This window comes from Fundulus heteroclitus, chromosome 12, assembly GCF_011125445.2.
Source record: "Fundulus heteroclitus isolate FHET01 chromosome 12, MU-UCD_Fhet_4.1, whole genome shotgun sequence".
NCBI classification, from domain to species: Eukaryota; Metazoa; Chordata; class Actinopteri; order Cyprinodontiformes; family Fundulidae; genus Fundulus; species Fundulus heteroclitus.
In genome coordinates this window covers 35,082,732-35,104,187 of record NC_046372.1, presented here as the reverse complement: position 1 = coordinate 35,104,187, position 21,456 = coordinate 35,082,732, and the positions used below count along the sequence as shown (strand labels likewise).

The window sequence follows — 21,456 nt, the reverse complement described above, 5'->3', positions numbered from 1 at the left end:
TTTATTCAACCTTTGGTTGAATTCATATATTAAGAGATTTTATATTATACCATTTAAAATAAGGTATTGTGCAGTATTGTTTTTTTGGGCTTTTATTGAATCCTTTCCAAACTGCAATACCATGATTGGTGGCAACTAGTCCACTGTTACACAGCTGAAATGTAGAACAAATAAGAAGTTTGGAAAGAGAATAAAAAAAATCAAAGTTCACCTGATCGTTGATATAAACAGAGGCTCTTTCCCCTCCAGCCTGTAGTAAGAGGGAAAACTGAGTTGCAGCCAGGAAAAGGTAAGTGGTCCACACATTTTATAGAAAACAAATGCTCTTCGTGTTTAAAGTATATGTTGAAATGTTTTTCCAGAACATAAGTAGAGTTTTAATAACACGTTAGATTTTTCATTTAAAATCCAGCTCTACAATGACACAATTGCTTTGAGATGGTGGAAAAAAAGCAATTTTTTTTAGTATTTTTCCATGCCATAAAGTGTCACAAAGGAAATGTACAAATGATCTTAAAGAGAGTGAGTTTTGAGCTTTTCCATTTGTTATATATTGTGTGAAATGTGCAGATCTGACACATGAAGAAAATAAATTACTTTAATCAGAATCAAGTTTATTGCCAAGCAGGTTTGCACTTACAAGGAATTTGACTTGGTGTCGATGGTGCAGACAAAATAAAATAAGATAGAATAGATATATATACATATACAGAAGCTATATATTAATAAAGACGGCTATCTATATGGAAAACTGATATATTTTTATGGAGCAAACAAAGACTTGTATATTAATCTAGAACCTGTAGAACCAAATTAGTAGGTTTTAAGATTTTACCAGGTCTATGTCCAACAGCACATATTGTGTAAGCAAAACAAATAGCACTTTTAACCCTTTGTTTCAGTTCATGATGCAAGCACCCCTGGCTCTCTGGATCTTATCAGCAGTGGTTTCCAATGACACCAGGCCATGAAGGCGTGCCTCAGATGGTTTACATACCAGGCAGTCACTCTGTAAGTTTTTCATGCTTAATTTATGGTGCATTTGAAAATACGTACATCATTTGCAAAAGTATACATGCTTTGCACGGACACGTTCTAAAAATATATATACACGAATGCTGCGAAAAGTAAAAAAAAAAATACATTTTGGTCACTCATTCCAGAAAGTGAAAGTTGTCTATTACAAAGATTGATAACAGAGTGAAATATTTTAAGCCTTTATGTAAGTGGTCTCCTGCAACCATTAGATGTGTCCCTTGCCCTACACACCTGAATCAAACGGCTAAACTACCTCAATAGCATGCAACTATTGAGCTGATGTTGGAATCAGGTGTGTTGAAGCAGAGATGTGTCCAAAGGTTGGAGGACACAAGACCTCCTGGACTGGAGTTTGAGACCATTACTCTAAATCAGGGGTCAGCCCCCAAGAACCCTGCGTGGCGCCATCAGGCCTGTTTAGAAAAATAGCATCACCCACCAGTGAGCTGCATCTAAAATGTTATTTTACTCTATTTCACTTTTTAATCATACTTGCATTTATATAGATTTAAAAATGACAAACGCATGGAAAATATTAATTTTACACAATGTTAAGGTGAGCTCTGACTCTTCCAGTTTAAAGATCAGTACAGGAACCCCTTCGTTCAACACAGTACCAAGGAAGTAGCTCTCAGTTTCAAAACTGTTGGTGACCCCTGATCTAAATGGTCTCCCAGTCTGGGTCATGTTAATATAGTTATTACTGGCCTAATCCTGCTTCGCTACTGAAGGCCCATTGTTACCCTGGTTTAAGATTTGACAATAAATGAGTCATACATTGATCAGAGGTAAAACATTGTAATATGCATATTTAATTTATTGGAATTCCAAGAGACAAAAGTTTACATTACCAGTGCGTCTACGTCCATTCCCTTGGTACTGCAGCTTTTGTCTAAAGTAAGTTTTGCCAAGACATCCTTTTCATAAACTTAGTGTTCCTCCAGCTAAGCTCAGGAGGAGGGTGGTTGGGCCCATCTGTTCAAACAAAGGGACTCTTCTAGACTTCTCCCCCACCTGTCATAAAACTTCATGTGTTATTCTATCCAACAACAGGGAGAGACAGTCAACACTCTGCATTCCTCAGCAACCCCAACTAAGATATTAACTAAGATTGTCCTCAACAGTCAGTATGATAAACATTCAATGGGGAGACTGCTGATTAGACGGGTGACCACCTGTCCACAAAAGGTCATTGATAAAGAAGATGGTTGTTCAGAGTTCTATGTCCAAGCGTATTCAGAGAAAGTTGAGTGGAAGAATATAGTGCACCAGCAACAGGGATAACCACTACCTCAACAGTATTGTCAAGCACAATCCATGTAAGCGATTTGGGGAGCTTCACAAGTAGTGAACCGAGTCTGGTGTGAGTGCAGGAAGAGTCACTACATACAGACAAAATTTTAAGTTGTAACATGAAAAATTCTAAAACTTTTCCAAATGGTATGGCCCCATATATGGAAGGAACTGTAGCTATAAAATGTTAATATAAAGTGCTTTATTTTTGTTATTTTCAGACAGGGTGCAGAAAACCTGGCTGATCTATCCAAGCACTGCTTGACTCACATCCTGAATGCAGCTCAGAGTAGGAGAGGAGGGCAGCCAGACATATATGAGGGAATGAACATCACCTACATGGGCATAGAGGCACATGATTCCTGCAGCTATGACATGAGCATCAACTTTCAGGCTGCAGCAGATTTTATCCACAGAGGCCTGAGCAGAGGAGGTAAGATTGCCAGAGAGTTAAAAAAAAAATCCTAACCATTGCAGTCAGTTTCAGACGAATGGACTGAATCTCACATTTCTCTTTGCTTTTCAGGCAAAGTTCTGGTGCATTGTCATGTGGGAGTCAGCCGCTCTGCCACCCTGGTGCTGGCCTACCTGATGCTGAAGCACAAGCTCACCCTGGTAGAGGCTATTTGTGCTGTGAAGGACAATCGGGGCGTGATCCCAAATCGAGGTTTCCTCCGACAGCTCATCAAACTGGATAAGCAGCTCTTTGGAAAACATGACTAAACCAAGAGAAACCATGACCTCAGGAGCATTATAGTCCAGTCATCTCAAATCGTTTTATTTCTTGTTTTTGACTTAATGTTTTTGACTTTCAATATTGTTTTTATTGTTCATAAATTGACACCTTTGTATTTTATTTACATATGTATATTCTGAGGTACAAGCTTTGAAAACTTAGAAACCCATTGTGATTACATATGTAGGCTTTTTAAGTTCTGTAACAACCCACGTCTGTAACATAAAGACAAGCTGTCAATATTTCATCAGAAGTGATGTGTGTTTGTTGGTTGATCCGTTTCTGTCGATGTTCTCCAAAAGAAAAACAAAACTGAATTCAGAATTTGGAAAAAAAAATTAAAAAGTAAATGCTGATATCCATCCATTTTCTATACCCGCATATCCCTGCAGGGTCACGGTGGGCTGGTGGCTATTTTCAGCGGCCACTGGGCGAGAGGCAGGGTCCACCCCAGAGAGGTCGCCACTTCGTCACAGAGGAAATGCCATATAAACACCTAATTTATAAACAATATTTTTACATTTTTTTGTAAAAAAAAATGTAAAAATATTGATTTGTTTGGATATAAAAAAGTGAACTGGGGAATCTGAGAGCAAATTTAGCATTTAGGTTTTCTCCAGAACTCTGAGGCGAATCGCTGACAATGTGCAAGGGTAGCAATGAAACAAAAACACTACAGATCCCCTTGTGCTTGTATTAATGTATGCCTGATTTACATTCCTAATAGGGGGAATCTTTTTCTGCAAATGAAAAATAAATCTTTCAAACAAAGAGAACCAGTTTTTGCTTAGACTTTAATAGTACATGCTTAAATTTTGAGTTTGACATCGGCTTTTTCAAGCCTATTCTGATAGATTTGTTTTGAGACTTAAACCAAAAGGTTTGAAAGGATAGACCTTCTTTTTTGTCCTTTAATATGATAATCTTCCCCATATGTGTACCAAATTATACACCGGATGACAACACAACAGGGTGACGTCTGCGCGCTCAATGCTTGGGCAGGAAGAGAGGCAGACAGAGAAGATGATGGATGGGCTAAGAGACATGAGCCGGCACCAAGCAGGAGTCCAATCAGTTTCATCAATGTTTTAGTCACAGTAAGTTCTTACTATCTGTTGACCATCTAATCTTTTAACTCCAGCCAGCTTTGTTTTCTAGAGAGAAAACCCATCCTACCCAGTAAGAATTGTCATTTGCCCACCTACTGATCTGGTTCTGAATACCGATGAGAAATACCGTGCCAATGCAACGCCTGTGTCAGATGATGAGTCGGTGCCTCCATGGAGTGAAACTTTGAGGCTGGATCAACAATGACTGCAACAAAACACCGGGCCTTTAAGAGACAGTGAGAAACGTGGGTCCTTAATAAACGAGTGGCACTCTGAACAGTCCTTCTCATTTCCCATTGGAATACCTCTAAGTAGTTAGAGTATATTTATGTGTGATTTGATAGGTTTATGCCTTATGTCTTCATTGGATTATTCACAAAAGTCTGATCGCTAATGAGATAATTATTGTGGTTTAAGAATCTAGACTAATTGTTTAACTTTTGATTAAAGTGGTAGCACTGATTCCGACAATTATTATATTTTTATGGTATGTTATATGATATATATACCTTTTGTTCAATTTTATTAAGGATGGATTTAATTCTCCATGGCAAAGTGAATTTGCTCCATAGGATATTTTTTTTTGCAGATGAGTGATACTTTTTTTATGAGCCATCATTTCATGATATTATACAATTGAGCAGCTAATTAGTTCCTACAATGTCGTAATCTAGTATTTTCGAGGCCTTAACTATCCTCTAAAGATAGAGGATAGGATTGAATATGTATATCGCACAGAAATCTCTCTTAAACCAAGCTCCCCCCCCCAACTAGAACAGTCACTTTTTGTGTGTGTCAGGACTCAGTCAGCAGAGCCATGCTGCTTGCTGGCTCTGCCTCTGCTTTCTCCTCAGGTGTTTCTGGTTGACTGGTGGGCGGGGCGCGCACACCAGGGATTGGTTCAGCAGCATCTCGCCATGCTTTAAGAACGGCGTGCGGACAGCAGATGAACGCCAGAGTGTTATAAGTCGATGTATGACTCCAGGCCAGTATTCTCTCCTCAAGATATTCTCCGTCGCGCTAACTGTTACCCTTTGTGTCTCCCAGGTCCCCTGCTGCGTGCTCGCGTCTCCTCTGAAAGATCCTCCCGAGCATTACTCTCATACCGAGTCATCCTCCTAAGTTCACCACCTACCTCGAGCCTGTCTGGTTTCCTCTGCTGTCCCGGATCTCTGGATCGGCGGCGCTGCTCAGACCTCCCTCTGCCTACGGCCCCCGGTCTCTGGATCCCCTGTCACCAACAAGCTGTCACCAACAAGCTGAGTCCTAACTGCCCTCCCTCTGTCCGGTTGCCGCGTCCGGGTGGTAAGCTTACGTCTCCCAGGTCGTTTCCTCAGTGGTCCCTTTCAGTTATCTCGGATCCCGATCCGTTGTGCCCTCGTCCGCCTCGAGCGTCATCCCCTTCACCTCCAACAATAAAATCAAGAAATCTGATCTCTGCCTCCGAGTTTAATTCTGCATGTGGGCCAAACACTTAAAGCCAAACATGACAGTTTTTTTTTTTTTTTTTTTTTTTAAAAACCTGAATTTCAGGAAATTTTACAGTTCACCTCAGTGAAAATACACACTTGTAACCCTTTTTCTTATGTCGCCATGTTGGCCCCACCTGTGGTTCTTTTGATATTCTCAACAGTGATCTGTGCAGAGCGAAGCCAACAACAGTCAGATCATGCTGAGGAAGACCAAGATCCCCTCGCAGATGGCGACAGAATCTCCCCGGTGATCTGGGCGAACAAAGAGTTTGCCTTCCGCCTGTACAGGAAGTTGGCAGGTCATGCTGCCTCTAAAGGGGAGAACATCATGTTCTCTCCAGTTAGTGTTTCTGCTGCCTTGGCTGTAAACATGTTGGAAATATTAAATCAGCTGCAAGTGTAAATTTAAGTAAAATAGCAGGGGGGTGCGTTTTTTGGCAAAGGGCTGCCGGAAAATGCACCCCCTATGTTTTCAATCTAAAATTTGTCCCTCACACATGAAATTCATACTGGTAGCTCAGAACACACGTGTAAACATGTTGGAAATGTTAAATCAGCTACAAGTGTAAATTTAAGTAAAATAGCAGGGGGGTGCGTTTTTTGGCAAAGGGCTGCCGGAAAATGCACCCCCTATGTTTTCAATCTAAAAATTGTCCCAGAATCAGGAAATTTATACAGATAACTCAGAACACATGTGTAAACATGTTGGAAATGTTAAATCAGCTGCAAGTGTATATTTAAGTAAAATTGCAGGGGGGTGCGTTTTTTGGCAAAGGGCTGCCGGAAAATGCACCCCCTTGGTATTTTACTTATATATACACTTGCAGGTGATTTAACATTTCCTACATGTTTACACATATGTTCAATTCAATTCAATTTTATTTATATAGCGCCAATTCATGAAACATGTCATCTCGAGGCACTTTACAAAGTCAAAATTAATCATATTATACAGATTGGTCAAAAATCTCCTATATAAGGGAACCAGTTGATTGATTCAAAGTCCCGACAAGCAGCATTCAGTCCTGGAGAAGCGTAGCGCTACAGGGAGAGTCGTGTGTGTTGTCTATGGCTTTGCAGCAATCCCTCACACTCAGCAAGCATGAAGCGACAGTGGGAAGAAAAACCACCCATTAGCGGGAAGGAAAACCTCCAGCAGAACCGGGCTCAGTATGAACGGTCATCTGCCTCGACCAACTGGGGGTTACAGAAGAAAGAGCAGAGACACAACAAGAGAGACAAAAAAGCACAGAAGCACACATTGGTCCAGTAATCTTTTCTACATTAGATGGTAATAGCGGGTGTTCTGTCTTCTCTGGATGATGTCACAGTTAACAGAACGTCACACCAGGAGAGAGAACAAAAAGTTATAAGAGGAAATGACAACAGTTATTTAAATGCAATGGAAAACTGGAGAACAGTAGAAATCAATAGAGTGAGAAAAATAGGCCTTGATGTCCTCCAGTAGCCTAAGCCTATAGCAGCATAACTATAGAGATAGCTCAGGGTAACATGAGCCACTCTAACTATAAGCTTTGTCAAAAAAGAAAGTTTTAAGATTAGTCTTAAAAGTAGACAGGGTGTCTGCCTCACGGACCAAAACTGGGAGTTGGTTCCACAGGAGAGGAGCCTGATAGCCAGTGGTGGTTCTAGATCAAATTTAGCAGGGGGGCCAGGGTGGAGCCAGTGTTTTTTCACAGGGGCACAGAACAAAAGATTGGGAATAAAAGCCTAAACAGGTCAACGTTTCATCGTTTAATATATTAAGTAAACCAATAAGGCAATTGTGACTCTGGAACTGCAGGTTGCAGACCCCTGAGCTTTTATCAATACGGCAGGAGCTTAATGTGAAACAGCTAATTTTTTTAATTATTGTTATTTTTTATATTTATTTTGTAATTATTTTGTTATTTTATTGTTGGGTAAAACCATAAACGTAAAAAATAAAACTGATCCAAATGACCAGTCAGTCTCGGTATCTTTGTCAGCATTTATCATCCTAAGAAATTTAATATCATGTCTTTATTACAGGGGCCACAACAGAGGCCAGGAACAGTTCTACAGGGGCCCTGGCCCCTGTTGGCCCCTGTCTAGAACCGCTCTGCTGATAGCTAAAGGATCTGCCTCCCATGCAGTCTCAGAGCAAAGTGCTCTGTTAGAAACATACGGGGTAATCAGAGCTCTGATATATGACGGAGCTTGATTATTAAGGGCTTTATACGTTAGAAGAAGAATTTTAAATTCTATTCTTGACTTAACAGGAAGCCAATGAAGGGAAGCTAAAATAAGAGAAATATGATCCTGCTTGTTGATTTTCATCAGAACTCTTGCTGCAGCATTTTGGATCAGCTGAAGGCTTTGAACTGCATTTTGTGGACTTCCTGGTTGTAAAGAATTACAATAGTCCAGCCTTGAAGTAACAAATGCATGGACCAGTTTTTCAGCATCGCTCCTGGACAGAATATTTCTAATTTTGGCGATATTCCAGAGGTGAAAAAAGGCAACTCTGGAAGCCTGTTTAATATGGGATTTAAATGACATGTCTTGGTCAAAAATAACACCAAGATTTTTCACTTTATTGTCATCAGCATAACAGTGAAAATTTATCCCATGCTGTCTGATAATTTTGCCAACCGGAAGCATATATATAGTAAAGAGAATTGGTCCAAGGACTGAACCCTGTGGTACTCCACAAGTGACCTTAGAGAATTTTATGTGTGTGGGACCATTTTTAGATTAAAAACATAGGGGTTGCATTTTTCGGCAGCCATTTGACAAAAAACGCACCCCCCTGCTATTTTACCTAAATATACACTTGTTGCTGATTTAACATTTCCAACATGTTTACACGTGTGTTCTGAGCTACAGGTATGAATTTCATGATTCTGGGACAATTTTTAGATTAAATACCAAGGGGGTGCATTTTTCGGCAGCCATTTGCCAAAAAACGCACCACCCTGCTATTTTACCTAAATATACACTTGTTGCTGATTTAACATTTTCAACATGTTTACACATGTGTTCTGAGCTATCCGTATGAATTTCATGAGTAAGGGACAATTTTTAGATTAAATACCAAGGGGGTGCATTTTCCGGCAGCCCTTTGCCAAAAAACGCACCCCCCTGCTATTTTACTTAAATTTACACTTGTAGCTGATTTAACATTTCCTACATGTTTACTCGTTTGTTCTGAGCTATCCGTATGGATTTCATGAGTAAGGGACAATTTTTAGATTGAAAACATAGGGGGTGCATTTTCCGGCAGCCCTTTGCCAAAAAACGCACCCCCCTGCTATTTTACTTAAATTTACACTTGCAGCTGATTTAACATTTCCAACATGTTTACACGTGTGTTCTGAGCTACCAGTATGAATTTCATGATACTGGGACAATTTTTAGATTAAATACCAAGAGGGTGCATTTTTCGGCAGCCATTTGCCAAAAAAACGCACCCCCTGCTATCTATGAGGGTTTGGCACTTGTATGACTTTATTACTGTATATCCATCTTTAGTTAAAGTATAAGTGTCAGCAAATGCAAATTCTGCCTGTTAAAACAATGACAGGGCAATTGTTGCTGTATGATCTGCAGCCCCATTTGGAACTTTTAAACAGGCTTTTGAAGAACTTTGATAATTTGCTGCTGTAATATTATAGAATTTTCAGAATAAAAAGCTAGCAGATGTGCATAATCAAAAACAATATCATAAATACAAGTATAGAGCATTCAGTATTGTTAGAAAGGTCACGCTATTTTCTGGAAAAATACATTATTGTATGAGTTAAGTTCTTTTCCGTTTTATGCCTCTTTCCTTGTAAGTTTGAAATGTCCCATGCCCCTGAATGCAACATAGCTTTCTGACAGTCGCGAATGCATCACACTGGTCTATGAACGCTGTGCTGTTTACTGTAGAAGCAGTCTGATCTTTCGTTTAAGACAAGGCTTTGCAGTTTCAAAACGTACGTGGGCTCTCACGGTTTATTGTTGTATGTGAATGACAAGAGACCACAACAAATAAATCAGCCGTACCTCAGATAAAAACTTTAGATTTAATGGTGTTCATTACACCCGTACTTTTGTAAACTAATCTGCCAAATAAACACCGTTTTTTTCACACAAGAGGTATATTCAAACGTTTTGATATCACTAATATAAGAACAAGTAACTCCGTTGCGCACATTTTAATCCGTTTTCTTTGTCGATATTCAGCTGTACAGAGCGAGGTGCGCTCCCGCGACAGGGGATGCATATCTCGGCAGGGATGCACTTTTCGGCATAACACCGGTTTGTCCTGTAAAATCTTTTAATTCAGAATTGCTTGCCTTTGTTTATGCAATAGGGCTCGGGATCCGCGTTGCATTGTGGGACGTGGCGGCCATATTGACAGCAACGCAACGTTAAAATACCCATGACATAACGTTGTTGAACGAAGAGACGTAGAAGTAGAGTTGAGAAAGAATAGATATAAAAAATATGTTAAAATCCCGAAAAGGATATGAAATTTACCGGGACACATTAAATAGAGAAATCAGGGACCGGTATGTTGACAAAATCAGCATTATTATGGAGCGCCGACGACGACTTGTTGCCACTGTTTTGCATATCGGACGTCTTCGGCTACCTAGTTTGTGGTGTGAGCGCCTATACTTCAGAACAGTTCCAAAGCTACAAGTCCTTGGAGTCTCATGTGCAGTTCATGAATGGATGGGTTCAGGAGCTGCAGATCATAAAGCCAGTAAACAGTGGGAACACAGTAATTCACACAAAGGTAAGCTGTGATCAGACGGGCTCTGGCACCTGCTAACCGTTAGTGCTAACAACCAATCACGCATGTAATGTACTTTTAACTAGCTGCTATGTGTTTCAAAGGTTTAGTTAGTAACGTTAACTGCCAACCCTCCCTAAACCCTCCGGGTTTCTCACGTATTTGAGCCTTTTCCCGCTGCCGTTTTAGTATTTATGTGCATGTATGTGGTGTCGCGGCTGAAGGAAAGAAACAATGTAGGCTATAAAATAAAACCGTGCATCTTTAACTTACCAGAATGAAAATGCAGGGAACACACTCTCATTGACATCGGGATACTGTGGAAAGTTATGATCGGTAGTCTTAAAGCCGCGATCCAAGCGAGCCGACAACTCCATTGCGCTTGCTGTCTCTCCCGTGGTTCCGCCTCCAGGCAGGAAAGCGGTGGAAAGTTAACCCATTTTCTATGTTTTTCCCATGGCGATCATGTGTTGCGCTGTTACAGTCCACAACACAGCAACGGTTTACCATGGTTGAAATGAAGTTACGGTAAAATTAATCAAATTAAAACACGGCTGAGAGAGGGAGTACAGTATGCGGTAGTCATAGGCAGTAGTCTGAGTAGCGGGGGCGGAGCCGCGGAGGCTTTCAATATGGCGGCCACACAAAGTAATACGTCATGACGACCAAGCCCTATTCTACCTCCGGGCGCTAGGGGTCGCGGTAGCAAGTCGGTGGCTAAGAGGTTGCAACATAAAGTTATCAAAATTGCCCTTTACCAACATTAATATTCAATAGTAATGCGGGGATAAGGCTCATAGCACCATCGAAGGATGGCGGAGCAGAACAGTTACGCTTTATGCTTTAAAATGGACTCCTTTTGAAATGTCCAAAACCGGATGTTAGCAAGGCTAATAGCAGTTTGGCTAGCGCGAGCTACCGGTTAGCCCTTTTGTTCTAAACACCATGTGTCCAACAATTTACAAAACATTTCCCAATAAACCTTTTAACTTCTGTTGAGAATTAAAAAATATATCTTAGTGGCGGTGTCTCCCCTCTCTGTTTCTGGGTAGAATAACAGGGTGTTTTATTGCCCCGAGGGGGTGGTCAGAAGGAGAGGGGGTCAGTCCTCCTCCCCTTGAGCGAGCAGGTTGAGTTTTAAAGTTGATAAAAAGAGTCTTTGTCCAAAACTTTCTTCAGACAGACTTCTCGACCGTGCGGTGAAATCATCTTAATTGGTAATGTAAACTCTGTCTCCATATTTAATTTCTATGAATTAAATATGCATTTAAACTGTTTTACCCCTTGATTATGTCTTCTCACTTGCGGCCAAATCCCGAACTGGGGTAGTTTTGGGTTTTCAATAGACATGTAACAGCAGGCCGGTAAACCCAATCTTTAACACTTCACCCTCAGCTCGCTGCCCAAACCTGTCCTTTGTCTCGTCTCCGTTCTGTTCAGTTTGGCCATTCACGGAAGGTGCGTTGAAGGAGGAAAGTTGTTGGCTAGCGGTAGCCCTTGGCTCTGCAGCACCACATAGTCGGGGTCGGAGGCCTGATGTTCTAGAGACAGTCTTTGACTCCGTTGCAGTCCGATTTAAGCCGATTTCTCCTCGGCATAGGGAAGTTGCTCCTGTGCCGGCTTTCAGCTCTGCGTTGCCTGGAACCAGCTGAGGAGAAATACAACAAGGCTGTTTTGGCAGGCAGGATATTTGCTCCTGCTACCGGTGATGAGGTTAAGACAGCAAACTTAGCTCTGTATTTGCCCGGACATGTTCCCCGGGTGATGAGAGGTTCTCTCCAGATGCTGGATGTGCGTCGGTCAGGCCCGACCAGGGCTTCATGGTCCAGGCCTTCCCCTTTGTCTCAGCAGTAAGGAAGGTGATCTGAGAGAGCTGCTGTAGAGCTAGGGTGGGAGCCCCCCTCCCCTCCCCTCCCATCTGAGGCCAAAGTAGCAGTCTCCTGAGAAGTGAGAGCTGAAGAGAGATTCAGCTCATGGTCTCTTCCAGGCCCCGTGCATGGCTCCTGCACATGGCTGCTGAGGAACGATGATGGGGGGATCTGTTATTGACAGACTAGTATATTTATTGGAGTTTAAGGAGAAATTTAAATGTTATCAGTTTGTATTTAAAAGTACTTTAGACCCAGCTATGTTTAGAACATTAAATTAGATTAGCTCAATTTTTTTCTCTACATCTACAATATTTCAAGCATAGCAGTTCCAATTTTATACAGGCCACACATGAATGATTTCAATGTGAAAAGGAAGAACTGAAAAATATATGTCCCCTTTAAGAAGTGTAAAACTGTGAGAATTTTTTTCAAGAAATATCAATTTATCTTATTTAATTGGAAATAGTTAAACAAAAAAGTTACGCAATTGAGCAATTAAACTGTTTTTTTTAAGTTTAACCACAGTCCAAAGACTATTTTTTTTTTTAAAAAACCCTGACATTCAAGTATTTTTCCAACTTATTTCAACATGTTTTCTAGCAAAAAAATATAATTTTGTATAAACATCTGAATTGTGATATATGTCAAAGTGGACGAAACCAAAATGTTTTAGGGATACATGATTTTCATAAGAACCCTTAACAATCATTGGTACAAATAAGCATTAAGAGATTTTATATTGTACCATAAAATATGGTAAAATGTGCATTGTTCACTTGTTGTTTTTTTGTGCTTTTATTGAAACCTTTCCAAACTGCAATGCCATGATTGGTAGCAACTAGTCCACTGTTACACAGCTGAAATGTAGAACAAATAAGAAGTTTGGAAAGAGAATAAACAAAATCAAAGTTCACCTGATCGTTGCTATAAACAGAGGCTCTTTCCCCTCCAGCCTGTAGTAAGAGGGAAAACTGAGTTGCAGCCAGGAAAAGGTAAGTGGTTCACACATTTTATAGAAAACAAATGCTCTTCGTGTTTAAAGTATATGTTGAAATGTTTTTCCAGAACATGAGTGGAGTTTAAGAACATGTTAGCTTTTTCATTTAAAATCCAGCTCTACAATGAAACAATTGCTTTGAGATGGTGGGGGGAAAAAAGCCTGTTTTTTAGTATTTATCCATGCCATAAAGTGTCACAAAGGAAATGTACAAATGATCTTAAAGAGTTTGAGTTTTTAGCTTTTCCGTTTATTATATATTGTGTGAAATTTTGTCAGATCTGACACATGAAGAAAATAAATGAATCACTTTAATCAAGATGGCTATCTATATGGAAAACTAATATATTTTTATGGAGCAAACAAAGACTTGTATAGGCTATTAATCTAGAACCTGTAGAACCAAATTAGTAGGTTTTAAGATTTTACCAGGTCTATGTCCAACAGCACATATTGTGTAAGCAAAACAAACAGCAATTTTAACCCTTTGTTTCAGTTCATGATGCATGCACCCCTGGCTCTCTGGATCTTATCAGCAGTGGTCTGTGTAGGAAGAAGCCATCATCACATAGGGCATGGCGAGGAGGCCCAAGGCCCCGCTGGAGATGGCAGTGACAACAAAATGTCACTGGTGACCTCGGCAAACAAAGAGTTTGCATTCCGTCTGTACACGAAGTTGGCGGATCATGCATCCTCCGAGGGCAAAAACATCTTCTTCTCTCCGGTTAGCGTCTCCGCTGCCTTGGCTGCTCTGATGGTGGGGGCCCGGGGGGAGACTCACCAGCAGCTTTTCAGAGGGATGGGCTTCAGCAGCTCCCAGCTGGCTCAGACAGATGTAGACCAGGCCTTTCGTACACTCCTTGCAAACAAAGCATCTCATGAGGACCTCAGCCAAGGCACCGCCGTGTTCATGAACAACAGCTTCAAGGCAAACCCTGAGTTCCTGGATGTCCTGAAGCAGTCCTATTCTGCCGAGGGCTTCAATGTGGACTTTGTCAAAACCACAGAGAGCGCCGATACCATCAATCAGTATGTATCGGGTAAGACTAATGGGAAGATAGACAAGCTGGTAGAAAGCCTGGATCCAAGAACAGTCATGTATCTCCTCAGCTACATCTACTACAAAGGTAAATGGTCTCATACGATGAGATCTCTCTCCTCTTTCACTGTGAAGTCATTTTTTTCAGGTGACATGATTGTCTTCACTCGAACAGGTAAATGGGAAACTCCGTTTGATCCTCGGTACACCTTTGAGGGCAGGTTCAGAGTGGACGAAAGCAATGAGGTTCAAAGTCATACATCCAAACAGGCAAAGCAGATATGAGACATCTTGTATTTATTTTCCAACCAACTAACTGTCCATCTTTCATTCTCCAGGTTCAAGTCCAGATGATGACAATGGAAGAAGATGTTAATACTTATGATGACCAGGCCATCAACACAACAGTCCTCCACCTGCCTTTCAACAACTTACACTCCATGCTGCTGCTCCTACCTGACAATATGGCAGTGCTGGAGCGCAATATCTCCCCCGCACATGTTACTAAATGGTTGAAGTGGATGAAGTCAGAGTAAAGAAATTTTACATTAAGTACCTATTCCCCAAGTCATTATTGATCAGTGCCTGAAATTTTTTTTTTTATATTTTTAGGACGTACAATATATTTGTTCCCAAGTTTTCCATCAAGACCTCCTACAAGCTGAATGATGTGCTGACTGGAATGGGAATGGCAGACATGTTTGGGGATCGTGCAAATCTGAGCGGCATTGCAGACTGCCTGTTTGTCTCTAAGGTAAAAAGGCAGCAAATGAGGGGAAAAATGTCTTTGCTCGTGTTCTGTTGACATGTTTGACCCGCTCTGCTTTGATTGTGCTGTAAAGGTGGTGCACCAAGCCACACTGGACGTCGATGAGGCCGGAGCCACAGCTGCAGCAGCCACCGGTATCGAAATGATAATGCAATCCTACCGCCACGTCCCAGAGTTGTGGTTCAACCGTCCTTTCATGGTGATCATCACTGAGCGAGTTCCAGAAAACATTCTCTTCATTGGCAAGATTGTCAACCCAAACCTCTGAGGGAAGAGATCCCATCTTTGTTAGTACAGACTAATACAAAGAAAATACTTTGTGTGGTGTATTGTTCTCACTGCATACACAGATGAGATGCCTTAACATTTGTATTTTCTGCTCCTGAATAAAGAAATGTCCTAAAATAAATGCAACACAAAGCCAAACTGTCTGCTTGACATCTGATTGAATTAAAAGGATTTGATAAATAGTGATCACTGGGAAATTTACAACAGAAAAACTCAACAGGGTACGTTTACCTGGACTTGCAAGGCAAACCCTTTTTTTGGCAAATTTATTTAGTGATCATTTTAGTGTAGGTTATGTAAAAGGACCGGCTTTTTGGTCCAGTTCTCTTTTCCCTTGCTTTCTGATGAAGACTCCCTGCCTTAGCTCTCCTAAGTCTCTAAAAGGTTTTATTATTTAATGTGTTGGTTTTATTTAAAAAGGGTAAAGTACGACTTTGATTAAAAAAATGAGCAAGCGAAGTGCATGATAAAACAAAGTGCACCCTTTTCAGTAAGGTTATACCTGAGGCTGCTGGTGTGCACAAAAAACTTGTGGTGTAATGTCTAATATGGCATGTACCAAAAGTATACTTGCATAGCAGTGTGCAGTAGCTAATCCATGCAAATTTTTCACCTGCCGTTAAATTTTGCAACAGCTACTGAAACTTTGATTTACAATAAAAAAGCACAAAGTGCTAAAACTCACCAAAATCCACTGAAATTTAACTTTGTTTAGTTTTATTCAACCTTTGGTTGAATTCATATATTAAGAGATTTTATATTATACCATTTAAAATAAGGTATTGTGCAGTATTGTTTTTTTGGGCTTTTATTGAATCCTTTCCAAACTGCAATACCATGATTGGTGGCAACTAGTCCACTGTTACACAGCTGAAATGTAGAACAAATAAGAAGTTTGGAAAGAGAATAAAAAAAATCAAAGTTCACCTGATCGTTGATATAAACAGAGGCTCTTTCCCCTCCAGCCTGTAGTAAGAGGGAAAACTGAGTTGCAGCCAGGAAAAGGTAAGTGGTCCACACATTTTATAGAAAACAAATGCTCTTCGTGTTTAAAGTATATGTTGAAATGTTTTTCCAGAACATAAGTAGAGTTTTAATAACACGTTAGATTTTTCATTTAAAATCCAGCTCTACAATGACACAATTGCTTTGAGATGGTGGAAAAAAAGCAATTTTTTTTAGTATTTTTCCATGCCATAAAGTGTCACAAAGGAAATGTACAAATGATCTTAAAGAGAGTGAGTTTTGAGCTTTTCCATTTGTTATATATTGTGTGAAATGTGCAGATCTGACACATGAAGAAAATAAATTACTTTAATCAGAATCAAGTTTATTGCCAAGCAGGTTTGCACTTACAAGGAATTTGACTTGGTGTCGATGGTGCAGACAAAATAAAATAAGATAGAATAGATATATATATATATACAGAAGCTATATATTAATAAAGACGGCTATCTATATGGAAAACTGATATATTTTTATGGAGCAAACAAAGACTTGTATATTAATCTAGAACCTGTAGAACCAAATTAGTAGGTTTTAAGATTTTACCAGGTCTATGTCCAACAGCACATATTGTGTAAGCAAAACAAATAGCACTTTTAACCCTTTGTTTCAGTTCATGATGCAAGCACCCCTGGCTCTCTGGATCTTATCAGCAGTGGTTTCCAATGACACCAGGCCATGAAGGCGTGCCTCAGATGGTTTACATACCAGGCAGTCACTCTGTAAGTTTTTCATGCTTAATTTATGGTGCATTTGAAAATACGTACATCATTTGCAAAAGTATACATGCTTTGCACGGACACGTTCTAAAAATATATATACACGAATGCTGCGAAAAGTAAAAAAAAAAATACATTTTGGTCACTCATTCCAGAAAGTGAAAGTTGTCTATTACAAAGATTGATAACAGAGTGAAATATTTTAAGCCTTTATGTAAGTGGTCTCCTGCAACCATTAGATGTGTCCCTTGCCCTACACACCTGAATCAAACGGCTAAACTACCTCAATAGCATGCAACTATTGAGCTGATGTTGGAATCAGGTGTGTTGAAGCAGAGATGTGTCCAAAGGTTGGAGGACACAAGACCTCCTGGACTGGAGTTTGAGACCATTACTCTAAATCAGGGGTCAGCCCCCAAGAACCCTGCGTGGCGCCATCAGGCCTGTTTAGAAAAATAGCATCACCCACCAGTGAGCTGCATCTAAAATGTTATTTTACTCTATTTCACTTTTTAATCATACTTGCATTTATATAGATTTAAAAATGACAAACGCATGGAAAATATTAATTTTACACAATGTTAAGGTGAGCTCTGACTCTTCCAGTTTAAAGATCAGTACAGGAACCCCTTCGTTCAACACAGTACCAAGGAAGTAGCTCTCAGTTTCAAAACTGTTGGTGACCCCTGATCTAAATGGTCTCCCAGTCTGGGTCATGTTAATATAGTTATTACTGGCCTAATCCTGCTTCGCTACTGAAGGCCCATTGTTACCCTGGTTTAAGATTTGACAATAAATGAGTCATACATTGATCAGAGGTAAAACATTGTAATATGCATATTTAATTTATTGGAATTCCAAGAGACAAAAGTTTACATTACCAGTGCGTCTACAGTCCATTCCCTTGGTACTGCAGCTTTTGTCTAAAGTAAGTTTTGCCAAGACATCCTTTTCATAAACTTAGTGTTCCTCCAGCTAAGCTCAGGAGGAGGGTGGTTGGGCCCATCTGTTCAAACAAAGGGACTCTTCTAGACTTCTCCCCCACCTGTCATAAAACTTCATGTGTTATTCTATCCAACAACAGGGAGAGACAGTCAACACTCTGCATTCCTCAGCAACCCCAACTAAGATATTAACTAAGATTGTCCTCAACAGTCAGTATGATAAACATTCAATGGGGAGACTGCTGATTAGACGGGTGACCACCTGTCCACAAAAGGTCATTGATAAAGAAGATGGTTGTTCAGAGTTCTATGTCCAAGCGTATTCAGAGAAAGTTGAGTGGAAGAATATAGTGCACCAGCAACAGGGATAACCACTACCTCAACAGTATTGTCAAGCACAATCCATGTAAGCGATTTGGGGAGCTTCACAAGTAGTGAACCGAGTCTGGTGTGAGTGCAGGAAGAGTCACTACATACAGACAAAATTTTAAGTTGTAACATGAAAAATTCTAAAACTTTTCCAAATGGTATGGCCCCATATATGGAAGGAACTGTAGCTATAAAATGTTAATATAAAGTGCTTTATTTTTGTTATTTTCAGACAGGGTGCAGAAAACCTGGCTGATCTATCCAAGCACTGCTTGACTCACATCCTGAATGCAGCTCAGAGTAGGAGAGGAGGGCAGCCAGACATATATGAGGGAATGAACATCACCTACATGGGCATAGAGGCACATGATTCCTGCAGCTATGACATGAGCATCAACTTTCAGGCTGCAGCAGATTTTATCCACAGAGGCCTGAGCAGAGGAGGTAAGATTTCCAGGGAGTTAAAAAAAAATCCTAACCATTGCAGTCAGTTTCAGACGAATGGACTGAATCTCACATTTCTCTTTGCTTTTCAGGCAAAGTTCTGGTGCATTGTCATGTGGGAGTCAGCCGCTCTGCCACCCTGGTGCTGGCCTACCTGATGCTGAAGCACAAGCTCACCCTGGTAGAGGCTATTTGTGCTGTGAAGGACAATCGGGGCGTGATCCCAAATCGAGGTTTCCTCCGACAGCTCATCAAACTGGATAAGCAGCTCTTTGGAAAACATGACTAAACCAAGAGAAACCATGACCTCAGGAGCATTATAGTCCAGTCATCTCAAATCATTTTATTTCTTGTTTTTGACTTAATGTTTTTGACTTTCAATGTTGCTTTTATTGTTCGTAAATTGACACCTTTGTATTTTATTTACATATGAATATTCTGAGGTACAAGCTTTGAAAACTTAGAAACCCATTGTGATTACATATGTAGGCTTTTTAAGTTCTGTAACAACCCACGTCTGTAACATAAAGACAAGCTGTCAATATTTCATCAGAAGTGATGTGTGTTTGTTGGTTGATCCGTTTCTGTCGATGTTCTCCAAAAGAAAAACAAAACTGAATTCAGAATTTGGAAAAAAAAATTAAAAAGTAAATGCTGATATCCATCCATTTTCTATACCCGCATATCCCTGCAGGGTCACGGTGGGCTGGTGGCTATTTTCAGCGGCCACTGGGCGAGAGGCAGGGTCCACCCCAGAGAGGTCGCCACTTCGTCACAGAGGAAATGCCATATAAACACCTAATTTATAAACAATATTTTTACATTTTTTTGTAAAAAAAAATGTAAAAATATTGATTTGTTTGGATATAAAAAAGTGAACTGGGGAATCTGAGAGCAAATTTAGCATTTAGGTTTTCTCCAGAACTCTGAGGCGAATCGCTGACAATGTGCAAGGGTAGCAATGAAACAAAAACACTACAGATCCCCTTGTGCTTGTATTAATGTATGCCTGATTTACATTCCTAATAGGGGGAATCTTTTTCTGCAAATGAAAAATAAATCTTTCAAACAAAGAGAACCAGTTTTTGCTTAGACTTTAATAGTACATGCTTAAATTTTGAGTTTGACATCGGCTTTTTCAAGCCTATTCTGATAGATTTGTTTTGAGACTTAAACCAAAAGGTTTGAAAGGATAGACCTTCTTTTTTGTCCTTTAATATGATAATCTTCCCCATATGTGTACCAAATTATACACCGGATGACAACACAACAGGGTGACGTCTGCGCGCTCAATGCTTGGGCAGGAAGAGAGGCAGACAGAGAAGATGATGGATGGGCTAAGAGACATGAGCCGGCACCAAGCAGGAGTCCAATCAGTTTCATCAATGTTTTAGTCACAGTAAGTTCTTACTATCTGTTGACCATCTAATCTTTTAACTCCAGCCAGCTTTGTTTTCTAGAGAGAAAACCCATCCTACCCAGTAAGAATTGTCATTTGCCCACCTACTGATCTGGTTCTGAATACCGATGAGAAATACCGTGCCAATGCAACGCCTGTGTCAGATGATGAGTCGGTGCCTCCATGGAGTGAAACTTTGAGGCTGGATCAACAATGACTGCAACAAAACACCGGGCCTTTAAGAGACAGTGAGAAACGTGGGTCCTTAATAAACGAGTGGCACTCTGAACAGTCCTTCTCATTTCCCATTGGAATACCTCTAAGTAGTTAGAGTATATTTATGTGTGATTTGATAGGTTTATGCCTTATGTCTTCATTGGATTATTCACAAAAGTCTGATCGCTAATGAGATAATTATTGTGGTTTAAGAATCTAGACTAATTGTTTAACTTTTGATTAAAGTGGTAGCACTGATTCCGACAATTATTATATTTTTATGGTATGTTATATGATATATACCTTTTGTTCAATTTTATTAAGGATGGATTTAATTCTCCATGGCAAAGTGAATTTGCTCCATAGGATATTTTTTTTGCAGATGAGTGATACTTTTTTTATGAGCCATCATTTCATGATATTATACAATTGAGCAGCTAATTAGTTCCTACAATGTCGTAATCTAGTATTTTCGAGGCCTTAACTATCCTCTAAAGATAGAGGATAGGATTGAATATGTATATTGCACAGAAATCTCTCTTAAACCAAGCTCCCCCCCCCCCCCCAACTAGAACAGTCACTTTTTGTGTGTGTCAGGACTCAGTCAGCAGAGCCATGCTGCTTGCTGGCTCTGCCTCTGCTTTCTCCTCAGGTGTTTCTGGTTGACTGGTGGGCGGGGCGCGCACACCAGGGATTGGTTCAGCAGCATCTCGCCACGCTTTAAGAACGGCGTGCGGACAGCAGATGAACGCCAGAGTGTTATAAGTCGATGTATGACTTCAGGCCATTATTCTCTTCTCAAGATATTCTCCGTCGCGCTAACTGTTACCCTTTGTGTCTCCCAGGTCCCCTGCTGCGTGCTCGCGTCTCCTCTGAAAGATCCTCCCGAGCATTACTCTCATACCGAGTCATCCTCCTAAGTTCACCACCTACCTCGAGCCTGTCTGGTTTCATCTGCTGTCCCGGATCTCTGGATCGGCGGC

At 40.4% G+C, this 21,456-nt stretch overlaps 3 protein-coding genes across 3 annotated transcripts; all 3 read left to right on the top strand.

Moving 5' to 3' along the window:
- Positions 1–109: 109 nt before the first annotated feature.
- LOC118565007 (dual specificity protein phosphatase 26-like) lies at positions 110–3,309 on the top strand. The gene is made up of 4 exons (XM_036144518.1): positions 110–289; positions 903–1,011; positions 2,553–2,764; positions 2,858–3,309. The coding sequence occupies exons 2-4, from the start codon at positions 968–970 to the stop codon at positions 3,052–3,054; spliced, it is 453 nt and encodes a 150-aa protein (XP_036000411.1). The 5' UTR covers positions 110–289; positions 903–967; the 3' UTR covers positions 3,055–3,309.
- Positions 3,310–13,170: 9,861 nt separating this feature from the next.
- On the top strand, positions 13,171–15,515 carry LOC118564999 (serine protease inhibitor 2.1-like). The gene is made up of 6 exons (XM_036144514.1): positions 13,171–13,276; positions 13,778–14,408; positions 14,496–14,566; positions 14,659–14,852; positions 14,933–15,074; positions 15,163–15,515. The coding sequence occupies exons 2-6, from the start codon at positions 13,781–13,783 to the stop codon at positions 15,355–15,357; spliced, it is 1,230 nt and encodes a 409-aa protein (XP_036000407.1). The 5' UTR covers positions 13,171–13,276; positions 13,778–13,780; the 3' UTR covers positions 15,358–15,515.
- Positions 15,516–16,202: 687 nt separating this feature from the next.
- Positions 16,203–19,933, top strand: LOC118565008 (dual specificity protein phosphatase 26-like). The gene is made up of 4 exons (XM_036144519.1): positions 16,203–16,382; positions 16,996–17,104; positions 18,647–18,858; positions 18,951–19,933. Exons 2-4 carry the CDS (start codon positions 17,061–17,063, stop codon positions 19,145–19,147), a joined length of 453 nt encoding a protein of 150 aa, XP_036000412.1. The 5' UTR covers positions 16,203–16,382; positions 16,996–17,060; the 3' UTR covers positions 19,148–19,933.
- Positions 19,934–21,456: the final 1,523 nt, after the last annotated feature.

Excerpts from the sequence above, each read along its gene's own strand:
- LOC118564999 (XM_036144514.1), top strand. The coding sequence starts at position 13,781 with ATGATGCATGCACCCCTGGCTCTCTGGATCTTATCAGCAGTGGTCTGT. Across the intron at positions 14,853-14,932 it reads TTGAAGTGGATGAAGTCAGA|GACGTACAATATATTTGTTC; the intron begins GTAAAGAAATTT and ends TTATATTTTTAG. Across the intron at positions 15,075-15,162 it reads ACTGCCTGTTTGTCTCTAAG|GTGGTGCACCAAGCCACACT; the intron begins GTAAAAAGGCAG and ends TGTGCTGTAAAG.
- LOC118565008 (XM_036144519.1), top strand. The coding sequence starts at position 17,061 with ATGAAGGCGTGCCTCAGATGGTTTACATACCAGGCAGTCACTCT. Across the intron at positions 17,105-18,646 it reads ACATACCAGGCAGTCACTCT|ACAGGGTGCAGAAAACCTGG; the intron begins GTAAGTTTTTCA and ends TGTTATTTTCAG. Across the intron at positions 18,859-18,950 it reads CAGAGGCCTGAGCAGAGGAG|GCAAAGTTCTGGTGCATTGT; the intron begins GTAAGATTTCCA and ends TTTGCTTTTCAG.
- LOC118565007 (XM_036144518.1), top strand. The coding sequence starts at position 968 with ATGAAGGCGTGCCTCAGATGGTTTACATACCAGGCAGTCACTCT. Across the intron at positions 1,012-2,552 it reads ACATACCAGGCAGTCACTCT|ACAGGGTGCAGAAAACCTGG; the intron begins GTAAGTTTTTCA and ends TGTTATTTTCAG. Across the intron at positions 2,765-2,857 it reads CAGAGGCCTGAGCAGAGGAG|GCAAAGTTCTGGTGCATTGT; the intron begins GTAAGATTGCCA and ends TTTGCTTTTCAG.